Source organism: Galleria mellonella, unplaced genomic scaffold, assembly GCF_026898425.1.
Source record: "Galleria mellonella isolate WM207_F2 unplaced genomic scaffold, CSIRO_AGI_GalMel_v1 utg184, whole genome shotgun sequence".
In the NCBI taxonomy this organism is placed as follows: Eukaryota; Metazoa; Arthropoda; class Insecta; order Lepidoptera; family Pyralidae; genus Galleria; species Galleria mellonella.
Genome location: NW_026442025.1, coordinates 7,085,564 through 7,100,595, shown reverse-complemented (window position 1 = coordinate 7,100,595; position 15,032 = coordinate 7,085,564). Strand labels below are relative to the sequence as shown.

General features: G+C 32.1%; 1 protein-coding gene across 5 annotated transcripts in view; it reads left to right on the top strand.

Moving 5' to 3' along the window:
• Positions 1-3,334: 3,334 nt before the first annotated feature.
• Positions 3,335-15,032, top strand: part of LOC113512167 (probable cytochrome P450 49a1) — a 36,243-nt gene continuing 24,545 nt past the window's right edge. The window contains exons 1-3 of one of the 5 annotated variants that reach the window (XM_052893698.1): positions 3,335-3,436; positions 11,616-11,738; positions 12,473-12,652. In XM_052893698.1, coding sequence (XP_052749658.1) covers positions 11,630-11,738; positions 12,473-12,652 — 289 coding nt within the window. In that variant the 5' untranslated portion in view covers positions 3,335-3,436; positions 11,616-11,629. Of the gene's footprint in view, positions 3,803-4,496; positions 4,662-11,615; positions 11,739-12,472; positions 12,653-15,032 lie in introns of those variants that run through there. The other 4 variants (XM_052893700.1, XM_052893699.1, XM_052893697.1 and 1 more) reach the window with 4 other exon arrangements.

The window sequence follows — 15,032 nt, the reverse complement described above, 5'->3', positions numbered from 1 at the left end:
ATCACAGTTAGGTTTTGGTGATGTTGTAAGAGGTACATTGCTGCCCATCTCTTGATCGCCTCCTACGATACCCACAGGAAATGAAGGGGCGGCCCATTCTATGCCGAGATCACACGGCAATGTCATAATATTTTTCTTTAATTGAAGCAAGCATCTACTTACTATTTTTAATAAAAAAAAATTATAGTTTACGTATTTAGATGAATATGCCTCTACATTTACAAACGCTGGTTTTTCATATTTTTTTTATTATTCATTATGTATTTGTTATAGTCTTTCTGCTTGTTCAAAAGAAAAAAAAATGAAATGTCATGACTTTGAAAATACATTTCATAAATATGTATTAGATGACTATTGAATGGAAGAATATGTCACAAAGACTTGTCATGAGCAAACAAATAATGTGAAATGGCTCGCATATATTTATGTTGTTCCAAACAAAGGCCAGTAGGCATAGTTGAGTATGCGCCTTCTACAGTTTCACTTGCTCCAACCAAGCCACGATTAGGCATGGAGCCATAGATCTCTAAATATACATAATTAAATATTCACAGATAGACCCAACGACTACAGTAATTGAGGGGAAAGGGATTGCTAGTAATGGGGAAGTTAATCCCCATTGCTAGCAATACACCCTGTTAGGTCTGGAAACTTGTATTTAATTTTTGTTAAAATTGTCACAATGGGCTAACTGATCTGATTTTATCCTTACCTATCACCATTGCATTATTATAATGTCATCTTAGGGGTATATCATATTGCTGAATTCTATTAATATTTTAAATGTGAATGTTTATAAAGATATTTGGATGTTTGTTATCTGTTATTCAATCATATTTGAAAAGCTAAACAGATTTAAATAAAATTTGCCACACGGATTGGTTATATCCTAATGTTAAATATACATATATTTATATTACCTACTATATTTTATTGATTGACACGAGTATAGCCGTGGGAAACAGCTACTTAACTTATACTTTTGTAAGTGATCTATCTAATCAGATACAGTAGTCACTTAATATGGTATGCATGTATTTATGTCAGTATCTTGATAAAGACCAAGGGGCAGAGTTGAGCATGTACGTACAGTTTCACTCGTTCCAACCCACGATTAGGCACGGATACGCAGATTTCTAAATATAATTATATATCTATGCACATAGCTATTAACTACATAGATTTCATCTTAACAGTACGTTACACTGTCAAATATATAATAATAATGTCAAAATATAGTATAGATGATGAAACTAGTTCTATGTTTTTTTGAATTGAAATTTCCGGCCAAATTACTGTCACTGGTAATAAACATTATTACCCAGTGATTTTTTTTAAATACAACTTTGAATGGCAAACAAGCTGACAGCCCACCTAATGGAAAGTGGTAAATCGTCTATAGACATGTGCATGGACCTATCATGGACATAACAGATTACACTATTTCGTCCATGTTATCCCCCATGCGTTGCCATTTACTAGTATTATATTGTGTGTTATTCCTCTGTACCCCGTAAACTGATTGCCATATGTTAAGATGCTACTACATTAAAAAAAATAGTACTATACTGTTGGGATGTAGGATTTACATACGTTTGGCTGTGTCGGGAAGTATTTTCGTTTATTTAAATTATTATTATTTTTTAAATTCTTACTAGTTTTCAAATAGTGAATATGAAATATTGATCCGTCTCTGCTATAGGTATATATACTGACAGGACACCAGTGAGAGATTAAAGGTGAGGATGAAGCAGGTCGATTGGTCCAATGCGGCAAATTTAACAATTGACCACGATGATTTCCAGGGGGAACCGCATGGAGGTCGACCTAATAAGGTATATTGCTAGCAAGGGGGCAGTTAGGGTCTCTATTACTAACAATCCCTTTTCTCCCATTCTAACTAGTGTAAGCTTTGTATTTTTCACACAAGGATATAAAGGATCTTATTTGTTACTTTGGGTTGTGATTTGTTGACATACCATGTAATTTGTAACAATTTTCAATTAAAATTCATTCAGCCATTTAAACAAAATAAAAAAATTGCACGGTACACTGTGTTTTAAAACTCAAATTAAGAAGTTGTATTAATTATCTATGCAATGTAATACAATAATTAATACTATCTGTGGTAATTGTCAGAATTAATATGTTGCTAATACTCTTTATGAAGGTTGTCTGTATTGTTCCTTCCTTCCTCTGCTGTTTTGTCTCATGGATAATATGTGTAATGTTGGGCTGCTTTTATCAAAAATATATGCATCAACTTGCTTTAAAGTAGACAGGAGTTAGTTCTGGAGATATGAGAACTGTATTCCTTTATCATATTTTATTTATTTTTCAAATTATACAAGATAATTACATAAAAGTATATAAAATGCATTTGCAAAAGAAGTGTTTAAAAAATATAATCATAATTATAATTCGCAAAGCAAGTCTGTGTTTCACAGTTTCACTTTCACAGATCACTGTGATCATCCATCATTAAATATCACGAAGCACTTTCGATGTCGTTTGTCTGATTATCAACGATGATTGTAACAGAACACTGCATTTCCTTGTTAACATCTCTGTTTCCATTGTTAACCTGATGTTATATTATTAAAATTTAAAAATAATTTGCCAGTATCAATGTATTTTTGTTTATGATGATGGTAATGGAATGGTAACCGCCCATGCGCTAACGGTATATGTTCACCAATGAGAGATGATAGGCAAGGATGAAAAGGCAGGTCAAATCCACCCTGATGAATACACCTGGTATTCAACACGATGGTTTCCATAAGGACCGCGGAGAGGTTGAGCTGGCAGGGTATATTGCTAACAATGGGACTTGTAATTCACATTACTAACAATCTTTTTTCTCACAGTGCCCATGTGTTGACAGAGTATTCGGCGTGGTAATATAGTAGTAATATAATAAATGTATGGTACCGTTTCCTCTTGGTGGTACAAATGAGAGATTAAGCGAGGAAATGGTAGTCTAATTTGTGTCACATTGTCACTCTTTTTCCCTTCCAGAATGTCGCAAGAGGAATTCAAGGAAATCAAACTCTATAAAAAAAAAAAAAAAAACTTTATATAAAAATTATTACATATTCTGTTATCAGAAAATATTACACAATCATATAAATTTTACGGGAGTACGATTACCTAGGGAATTGTGAAAATAGGTTTAGAATTGATGACGTAATCGCGTAGCATAGTTATAAAAAGTTCAGAAATATTGAAAATAGCCTTTTTTTGGAAATCGTTTGAAAATTAGAGTATCTTGTTCTCGTGAGATAATGGAAACGCGCCGGCAGAAAGTCAGTAGGCCTGTTCTACACGTTCAAAGGCTACGTTCAGTTTGTCTGTTCCGCGCATAAAGTGAGCACCCAGCGGAACTGCGCAAAGTATTTGTGCAAAATTTGTGTGATAACCGCGATCTGTGTGCACTGTTAGAATTTATAAAAAAGTGTCAATTTTACTTTTTTTCACTCTAATAATTATCTGTGAATTTAGTGTTCTTTTTTATTATTAAATATTGGATTTCACCTAATTAAAAAAATATCAATACAGGTATATGTAAGTTAGGAAAAGATGTAAAGTAGTTTTCATAATAACAATTTCATTCTAGTCTAACTTTTTTTTTGACTGAAGAACTGTCATGTAGAACGAACATATTGCTTGGAAGGTTTTGGATTTGATTAAGTCATATACCTATATTTTTTATCACTTGTACGCAAATTAAATTTAATGGTATGGTTTCATATTGCTTTGGAACTGTGGGACTGTAAATAAGGAAATATAAAAATGTAAGTAGGTATGTAATAGTAACAATTAGGCTACATTAGCTACTTTATATAATTAATTGTAATAACATTTCTTTCGAAATGATTTTTATATGAATATAGTTATGTACATTCGTATACTTACCAATATACATTATTTCAATAAAATTTTGAAAATTTTTTAATAAAATATTATCATCATATTCTAATTTAAACATATGAAAATCTAGTAAAGAAAGAACTAAAATACATTTATTTATATTAATTACAAACTGCTTAATGCTAAATAATGGAAATTAATTAATAAACAATTAGGAAAATAGTAATTTACTGATTTAAAACTATGACGGTTACCATTGTCCATCAGGTGGGCCGTTAGCTATCATGCATTTCTATGTTGCATAAAAAAAAATCAAGCTTTTCTCCTTGTATTACAACTATAGAAGATTTAAAACTAATAATAATAATGAACTAAAATAATAAATAAGTGATACTTTGAAATTTCTAAATAAATAAATTTTAAAATTAAAGTTTTGTGACTTAGAGCTATGTTTGTAACTACGAGAGCCATTTGTGCCCAGTACATACAGTATTGAAAATATGTGGGTAAACTATTATTGTATTGTGTTTGTTTCTACCGTCAGAATGTACGTTATTTTAGTAACTTTATTTTGTAATTCTAAATGAGAATACATATCTAATATCTAATATGAATAATAACTAGTTGCAAATTTTTTGAATTGATGTCGGCTGTTCTCACGTTTTTAAATTCGGGTATGTCTGACTACTCGTAGTTACGAACACAAAAAGAGCCCTTATTCGTGAGCGCCGTTCACAACTGGATTGCGAGCAGCATTTCGAAACTAGTTGGGCATTTTCGAGTTTAAAAATGTGAGTAAAGTCTATATAAATAATTGCAATATATTATGATTTACGTTTATAATTTAGTACTTATCATATCAGCGTTTAACAGTCCACTGCTTAATACGAGGTCTGTCCGGAAAGTTCGTATAAAAGTGTTCTGGAATGCGAGAAAGAGGAGTGAGGCCATAAGCGCAGGACCCCTTCCTTATGTCCCTAACAATGCTTCAGTTCTGGTCTGACCGCCGTGCGGTAACTAGCTTGTCACGCCATCTGTGAAGTTTTTAACGAAACCCCGTCGGATGGAGCCCGCTTCCGTTGAAGAGCAGCGCGTCGTAATCAAGTTTCTCTCGAAACTCGGCAAGAATTTCCGGGGAACCACGAACAAAAAAATCAAGAAAATCCCGCTCAAATGTCAAGACAATGTTGATTGTTTTTTTCGATGTTCGGGGGATTGTCAATCAAGAATTCGTCCCTCCAGGCCAGACAGTTGATGGAAAATTCAACGTGTGCTCAGACGCCTCAAAGCTCGTGTGGCACGAGTTCGTCCAGAATTGGCGCGAGAGGGGCGTTGGATTCTTCACCACGACAATGCCCCTGCCCACACCTCTCTTGTTGTCCGTGAGTTTTTGAGTAAAAATTCCATTACGGTGACCGAACACCCCCTATTCGCCGGATTTGGCCCCGTGTGACTTCTTCTTGTTCCCAAAAACCAAATTGGTACTTCGTTTACATAAAATGAGATAAAAAAAGCTACGACGGCAGCTATATAAGGACTTTCAATTCTCACAGTGGATATATTGGCACAAGTGCATTATGTCACAGTTATTTGATAATAAAATTGATTTACCTGAATAATTGTAAAATAAAATTTTTAAAAAACTTTTATACGTACTTTCCGGACAAACCTCGTATAAGCTTCCTCCTCGGGGGGTTCTGCCAGTAGTTGCCACGCTTGGCAGACGGACTGCCAACCAGTCAGGCTTTAGAAATGTTTAAAAAGAGATACTCTTGCCTATCTCTCGCCCTTAGTTGCCTTTTACGATATCCACGGTAAAGGAAGTGGGGGCCTATTCTATGCTGGGACCACACTGCCGATTTTAGTAGTTATTATTCAACAATAAATATTTACTATATGTATACAATTATACACATCCATCCAATACTGTAGTTATTGACTCGTTATATCGTAATGTTGAATGGTGAAAATCATTTCCTTTGCGGTAATAATTTCCTTCCATACCGCTTAGGGAACGTCTAATAACGTATACTTTTATCCGGCATTGTATAAATTTGCGGGTAATCTTTGTTGTGCATTTAATACTGTGTTTTGAATGTATTAAATAGAGGTGTGTAATATATGATAATATGTATATATTGTAGTTACAATATTTGTTTATTTTACCTCGATAAAAATATATTTAATGTCGGTTTCCCAATACACAATATAAAAATTAAGTACCCGATTGAAATGAATATAGATATCCGTTTGGTATGGTTGATACCGAAATGAGTGATGCCTTTTTTCCGCCGACAATATTCACACGAATTCAATAAATAGATAACGAAGTGTTACCGATATCACCCATGCCTAGTACTAAAACGTACATAGTTTAAAATAGTAAACTTTAAACTGTCTATGTCTACACTAAATATCAAACGGAGTAAATAGAAAGAAAAGAGTGCGTAAGGCTCTTCTTAGTATATTCACACATTTTACTTCATTCACTATTGACGTGTAACTGACTTCATACAACCTTGGAAATTTTAAAAATCAGTAATTTATTTTGTTAGATTTTTTTAAATCAATAAAACTGAAAACAGAATATTATTATTATATATTATGCCTTCGAAAAATCTCTCAATCAAGTTTGGTTAATACACTGCGGATGCATTTTCTTTCCATAATATATGCAAATTGCCTTTGGTGCCATTGACATTGACCGCTTACGTAAGGACACGTGGGACGTGTCGGAGTATAACTGGTCATATACCTATAGATTGTTTGAAGAATTTGATTAAATCGTTCTGAGCATATCTATACAACTAGCTATATAGCTTTAGGTTGATAGATCCTAATATGTTAAACCTGGGGGGGAAAGGGATTGTTAGTAGTGGAGACTGAGAATCCCATTGCCAGCAATATACCCAACCAGGTCGACTTCCTCGCGGTTCTCCCTGGAAACTATCATGGTTAATTTCTGATGAATTCATCATGATGGGCTAACTGGCCTGTTTTCATTCTCGTCTATCATCCTTCACTGGTGCTCCGCCAGCGTATCCCGTTAGCGCAGGCGTGGTTACCATACAATTTTCACCCATCAAAAAAAAATGTTAAATCTTGACCTTTTAACCTTTTAATTTCTCATTCTGGGCATGGGTTTTTTTATCTATAAAAGAAGAAAAGTCTAAAATACTATTTTGATCAGACGACAATCTTTGTTCTTTTAATCAGCATTTAAGAAATCCTGAAGATGGAAAAGGAGTTATGACATGTTGTATTCACATATTTAGCCCGTCATCCTTCCTCCATGCACCACTTAGTGATAAAGTTTTATCCATTGATGAAATACGCTTTCCACGAATTGGCATCCCGTTGCTTATATAAAATAGTGAGCACGGGATGCTACACACCTAGGCACCCAAAATTAAAAAAAAAAGAAAACATAATTTTTGTATTATCACATGGATTAGTTAATGTGATAGCTAAATCATAAAGTTTTTATTGTGAATTCGACATAACTTTAGGAGTATCGTTAGGACAGATATCTAAAATAAATAAAAATAATTTTTATTTATGTTAACTAAATAAAAAAAAAGCGTTTTAGAATAATCTTTTTTTTTTTTATTTACCGCCCAGTTCGGAATTCAGTACAGCTGAGAATAACGGGCAAGAAACATAACTGTCTCTCTACATATCTCATCTTATCTGCGAAATGCATTATACTCAGATGTTTTATACTTCAAATTATCAGACAAAGCAATTATGTAAATAACTTTACCAATCCGGTTTCTCTCGTGGAGGGTCCGGTCTGTCTAGACAGTTTGTAACAAAATTCATTATTAATGAACACAAGAAAGATATAACAGTACTTACTACTTGTTTTTCTTTCACATGTGATAGCGTAGACGTATCTTAATAATATACTTGTAATAAAATTGTAAATAGACAATACGAGTATCTGCAGATACATTTATAAAAAAATCATATGAGACGTCTTAAAACAATAACTTTTTGTAATTTTATCTGTTATTCTGTTTGTCTGTATGTTTGTTTCAGCATCACGCCGAAACTACTAAATCAAATTAAATGCAATTTTCACATGTATATTCCTGAAGATTTAACTTAAAATCTAGTGTATGTTTGTTATAATATATTATCTAAAAATAGTCTATTTAATTGGTTTTCCTACTTCTAAAATCCACGTTTACAAAGTAGCAGGCAAAAAATTAATTAGAAATAGATTCGTGTGTCTATATTAAATAATTTCCACATATGTTCTTCTGTATCATTAATCATGAATGAAATATAATAAATGAACTAGCTATATAAATAGGTAGATCGTTAATTGATACGTAATTAAATTTAAACATTATAAACTAAACCAAAAATCACTTATTAAATGACATTCTAATCACTAATAGGTATGTACCAACTCAAAAGTTGTTGTACTAATTAGTCGACTGAAGTTATTTATTGTTTTACTTTACATTATTAAGATATTAAGAAAATGTTAGGCACCTATATTTTTTTACTAGATTTATATTATATTAAATTTGTATTTTTTACAGTTGCCATAATATGATACCTGTTCAGATTTTCTATATAGGTATGTCATAAAAAATTATGAATAAGAATTTTGAATAAAGTATGCATATGTATATAGTGTGCTAAATTTTTGAGCTATACTTAGGTATAATCAAAATTTTAAATAGCCGTTCTATTTGTAAAGTCTTTTGTATATTTGACAACATCGAATGTCTATGTTTTTAATAATAATAATCTAATATTTCTACCGTGAGGCAGTCGTGTTTGCATGGCTATGTTTCAGTTTGAAGGATGGCATATGTCAGTGAATTTACAGGGTACAGAGGAATAACACCTGACTCCTCAGGAATGGCAACGCATGAGGTGTATTATGGGCGCAACAGTACTCTGTTATGTCCGTGGTACTGCTCATGTCTATAGGTTACCACTTTCCATCAGGTGGGCCGTCATCTTGTTTTTGCTATTCTAAGTTGCATAAAAAAAAAAAAAGAAAAGCGTAATGTATTTAGTATCATATAAAGCTTCTTAAGTTTGATTCATAGTGCGGAACTTGAACTCGAATTTCTGAACTAACAAGGCGTTGCTGAAAAAAAAAGTGAAACAAAATTACTTTCTTATTTTAATGTCTACTTTTTATAACCAGTTACAACTATGTAGATTAGAACTGTCACGGTTTTACTTTCATTCTCTTATTACGTTCACGAGTTGATTACAAGCACGGCGAAGAATATAATGAAATAATAATCTATTAACAGTCACTATTATGTGGTTATACAAAATCGGACGCATTACTTAATAATGACATCTTATTGCCAGGCAATGATGACTTATGGTTTATTTTTATTCAATTTAGTTGGCGAAATTCGTTGTACAAACCTAAATATGATGTATCTAACATATACAACTGTGTTGCGTGTGTAATCTAATGACTCAAGAAACGGTCTTTCGGAACTTCGTAAACTTTGTGTAATATTATTTCTCTTATATTCAGTTATTTATTTGCTCTTTACTGCACTACTTAAATTATATATATATATATATATATATATCTTCACGCATACTACCTATTTATCTATATAGATAGATTTCTTTTAGAAATAAGCGGTGACAACGAATATCGAATTACCAATTATTAAAGGCAAAAGTAAATATTGCTATTCAATTTCTTCATTCAATTTTATAAACTGTATCATGCTAGCAAACTGGATCTAGATGATTATTTCTATCTTTGGTAGTAACGATTCTTCTTACTAACTTTACGTATAATTTGCTCTAATCGCAAAAAGTGCGTTATCGTCGATACTAATAAAAATAAATAATAAAACAATAAATTCCATTTAAAATGCGTAGTTCCAGTTTTAATATAATAAACAATCTAGATGATTGTCTTTATATTAGTATATTTTCTAGATTATTAAGCTAGTGTTATGTTATAAAATAAACCTACGGTCCAAATTTTATTTTTCCAGATATTTTGGCTATGCGTTGCTAGTCAGATAGGATGAAAGATTTTATAACTTTAGTTTTTTATATTATCAGTTTTAAAAGAATTTTTTGTGATCTATTAGTACCTGTCCCATTTACAAGTTTTTTCTAGTTATACACATATTTGATTTCGAATTATAACAGGTTTGTCAGGAAAAATTGGTTTTTACGTAGCGGCTTACTCACACCTACATACTACGATGAAGACGTAATATATTGTATTTATAATAATTCTTTAAATGTCTTTATATAAATGCTATTGAACTTTAAATGATTACATAATACTTAATTTAATTACAAGTTTGATGAATATACAAAGTGATGTAGGTATTTTAGAGATAACATTATAGTTATGTGTCGTAAATTTAATTGTCTTTGTTGCAATGTGTATTATTAAATTTTTCTTTATCTCTAATTTTTATTGTATACAAATATAGTAATTTATTTAATTTTAAACGTATGGTACTCGTATAAGGGTGAGCTTAACTCTATTAAGAGATTTCTTCAAGCTTGTAATGTGTAATATTTTTAATTAATAGTTAAAATTATCGTTCCATTTTTCTTTATGGTTGACAGTATAATCTTTTTATCATCATGTCAACAATTAACTGCCCATAGCTAAACATAGGCCTCTTTCATAAGGGTTTAGCTAGTAGTTGTTACTTTTGACAATCGGGTTAGAAACCGCAATTAGCCTTTGGTGATGTTTAAGAGGGACACTGCTGCCATATCTCGATTATTAAGTTTCTTTAGTTGCCTCATATCACATCCATGGAAAACAAAAGATGGTCCATTCTATGCCGGGAATTGTCCTATAATTCTGACGAGATTTTTATATTGAAAGTATAAAATTGTCTTTTTTAATGTTAAACTGGTAAATTTAATAAAATGGAAAAGAGTAGGTAGGTATCTGCTGGAAACTCAGAATTAATAGCATCTTTTTAAGGAAGTACAGTGAAACTGGTAATTTCGTCCCAAGAAACAAGAATCGAAAAACGATAAAAAATTATACCTCTTAAAATATAAAAAAAGGTTGCATGATTCATGTTTCCTTTGGGATGGCATCCAGTCTCATTAGTAATCTGTGTGTATTTTGGCTGCATTTTTTGCTTTGCTTTTTTACATGGGTGTCTACAAGCTCGTTTCATTTTTACAATTACACATTAATATATATTTTAAATACATTACTGGGATTTAACGGGATGAAAAACTTTTGAAGGTAAATAGTACCTACATACTTAATTTTTATTGTTAACGTTTCGACGTGGATTGCACCACGTCGTGCTCACAACAATAATAAAATTTAATATGACAATAAAAATCATGTATAATATGTTGGTACTATATACGTTCAAAAGTTTTTCATGGCGTTAAGTCCCGATAGTGTATTTAAAATAAGTGTAAACAACGCGAAAGTTTAAAATTAACTATACAAATTAATTTACTTTACTGATTAAATACTCGTATCTTATTTGGTAATTTTCATAACTTTATTTTGGTATTTATGATGATAATCATAGGACATGTGACATTAATTACCTGTTGTCTGGTGTAAAAATATTTTTTATTTATTCTTTATTGCACAATAAAATTTTGTTGAAAATGCCATATGGTATTAAGCTTGCCACTTGCAAGCTTAATACCATATGGCATTTTCTACTAGCTAACAGTTAGGTAAAAACAAAAATATTTCGTCTCATTTTAAACTAAAGAATATTTTTCTCTTGCAGAAGTAACAAAAAATATGCGGAACAGAATGAATATAATAAAATGGCCTCTAAGGAATTTGCCTGCTCGCCATTTCTCAACAACAGCTCGTTGTGGTCAGGCTGCTGAACCTGGAATTGATATTGGTAGGTTTCTATGGCTACATTTCCACTATTTTCATCTTATGTCATATTTATAATATAAAGGGGTCTAATATACTTAATTTTGTTTTAAACTTTTCATATTTGTTGCTAATCCTACTATACAGGGACAGGGGACGGGATTGTTAGTAATATGGACTATCAGTCCCATTCCTAGCAATGTAAGATGTGAGTGTAAGTAATGAAAGTAATGACACCCTGTCAGGTCAACTTTCACGTGGCCTCCCCCTGGAAACCGTCGTGTTGAGTTTTTGGTGTATTCACCACGATGGGCTAATTGACCTGCCATTTCATTCTCATTTATCATCCCTCATTGGTGCCTTGTTAGCATATACCGTTAACGCAGGCGGGGTTACAATTCCATTATCAACCATTAAAAAGTTCTAACAGTTCGTTGATCGTTAATAATCAACGGTATCGCTTTTCTGTTCTTGTCTAATACACGCATTGCCGACTGCGTATTTGTTATTGTATACCTAGACAAAGTATAAAATAAATAATATTTCATACATCACCTAAACGTTTTAGGTATTATATACATTGCCTAGATATTGTATAGAATACCGGATTTTACAGATTGCTAGTAACTATACAATAAAATACTGACAAATTGAAAGCCTCTTCCATATGTAAGTCTAAACTTAGAGTCTAAACTCGTTGCTATGTAAATTTTTGGTTGCCTGCGAAAATATTCATTTTTGTATTTGGCTAATTCTCAGGGTCAAACAAGGTGGGTTTAGGATGTCCGATTCACGGTCACCGTGCGCGCTCCACGCACGCAGCTATAGACACGTCGGTGTTCGAGAATGTGGCGCCATCTGTAAAGTCATGGGAGGAGGTGCCGGGACCGAAGCCACTACCGCTTCTGGGCAACACTTGGCGGTTTATACCTTATATCGGTAAGTGATTAATCAATATAAGAAATTTTAATAAAGTTGACCCCTTTTTGTTTTTGCTGTATTACAAGAATGGAACAAAATTAACATGAGACGCTACGTACTACTATCATAACATATCTCACCAGAGGGAGATTTTGTACAAAAGTCGTTTGCTTGAGTATCTCTGTCCCATTCGTGTTTGTACTATGAAATAGTTGTGTTTGCATATCTGTGTTTCGGTTTAAAGGGTGGGATATGACTGAATTTACAGTGTACAAATAAATAACACCTGAGTCCTCTGGAATGGCAATGCATGGGGGTATCATGGGCGAAACAGTATACTCTGTTATGTCCATGGTACTGTTCATGTCTATAAGCAACGGTTACCACTTTCCATCAGGTGGGCCGTCAGCTTGTTTGCCATTCTAAGTTGCATAAAATAAAATCCTTAATTTGATAGAGAATGATGAATATATATTTAATTTCATTTCATAACTACTCGTATAATGTTATTTAAAGTGGTATCTTCCATTCATTGCAATTTTTCTGTTAAATAAAATAGAAGCACTATCTACTACTGATACTTCTTTACGAATAAGCCTTCCTATAAATAAAATATGACCCGATTTTGCTAAAGATCACTTTATACTGCGATTCGACATTAGGGTTACAATTCGAAAATCTTCCTTTTCTATTGGTTGTTATTTTTTATTATCTATCTATTTTAACACCAAATACCATGCGAGATAGGCAGAGAGATTGTTATTTTTTTGAACTATACAATATGGTTGGTATTTTGCCTATCCTTCGTGCTATTATATCGGTTAGTTTGGTTCGCGGATGTACTTATTTAGGTCTTTATATTACTGTGCTAATAAATAAATAAACATATACTATTTAGGCGACCAACGATAATTGATATATAGAATTTTTTGTATCTATGTAGGTAACTCAAAAATTAGACACGACGTGTTTATGAATAATGTAAATATTATAAACATCGTAATACTAGCGACTTACGAACAATAGCATAATTATATATTTACAATAATATTTAAGGTTGCCTAAAGGTGGCCATATAGAATTAAGTGTTCGCTCAAGTTTACAGTGGACTTGACAAGACAAGTAAATTAACACGTACACTAGGAGTGCAGAGGGGTTCATCAGAGGCTTCTTGGGTTGTGAACGTAATGTAAATGATTCGTATATTTACATTGTTAGATTATACAATGCAAATCCTATATGATTCGCGTAAAACGGAAATATCCCCCCCCCCCCCCAGTTACAGTACAGTATTTGGGGAGAATATTTCCGTTGTATATGGAATATGGTAGAGTGGAGTTATAGTAGAATGAGCAAAGTATACTATGTGGGGGGGAAGAGACTGTTAGTAATTGGAAGGTTAGTCCCCATTGCTATCAATATACCTTATATAGTTGAGCTCCACACACTTCCCTCTGGAAACTGTTTTGCCTAATTTATCGTTGAATCCGTCAAGATGGACTAAGTGACCTGCCTTTTCATCTACATCAATCATCCCACGCTGGTGCCCCGCCAGCGTATACCGATAGCGCAGGCGGGGTTACCATTCCATTATCATCCATTAAAAAAAAAGTATACTATGTGTAGTTGTATTTACATGTTTACATTAATTTTATTATTCACATGTAAAAAATTATTGTATAGTCTCGGAACTTTAAGTGTAACTCAATATTAGGTCCGAATAAATCACGTCATTTTTTATTGCATTCATTTGTCTCACATTGTTTTTGAAATTTTTACTGTCATATATATTAATTCGAATGCATCTACATAAATTCTTGACAAGAAATTAATACTGTTCGAATAAAAAATAAAGTGAAAAAAATCCGGTTCTATTGAAATAAAAGATTATATTAAATAAAATATATTGGAAAACTTTAAAGAGATTTATTATTCATTAATGTTCATTGATCGTAGTTTTCTCATAGTAAAGCACAAAGTACATTATAATGTTCCGTGGTCGTTTTCATGTTACGTGGATTATTTTAATTTTATTACGTCCAATGAAAATAGCTATTTAATTTTGAATATTTATGGTGGGCTCTGGTCGAATATCAATTAATCTTTCTTTTTTTTATACATGACATCCAAATTAAGCAGGCTTTTAGTGTATTTGATTATATTATAATTTGTATATATTTTTTTATTAACCATAAATTACGCTACGTTATGACTTCGCGAATGACTTTGAAGTAATTTTTAAAAGAAGAAGATGCTCTAATTATCTGAATTTTTTAGCGCTATGTTAAGTGATATTCTTTTATGATTAACTTTGCACTCATATGTTAGTTCTATGTTAAAGTCTTATTAGAATTGAAGTTCGTTTATTGTAAAAAAATACTATACTCTTGACTAATTC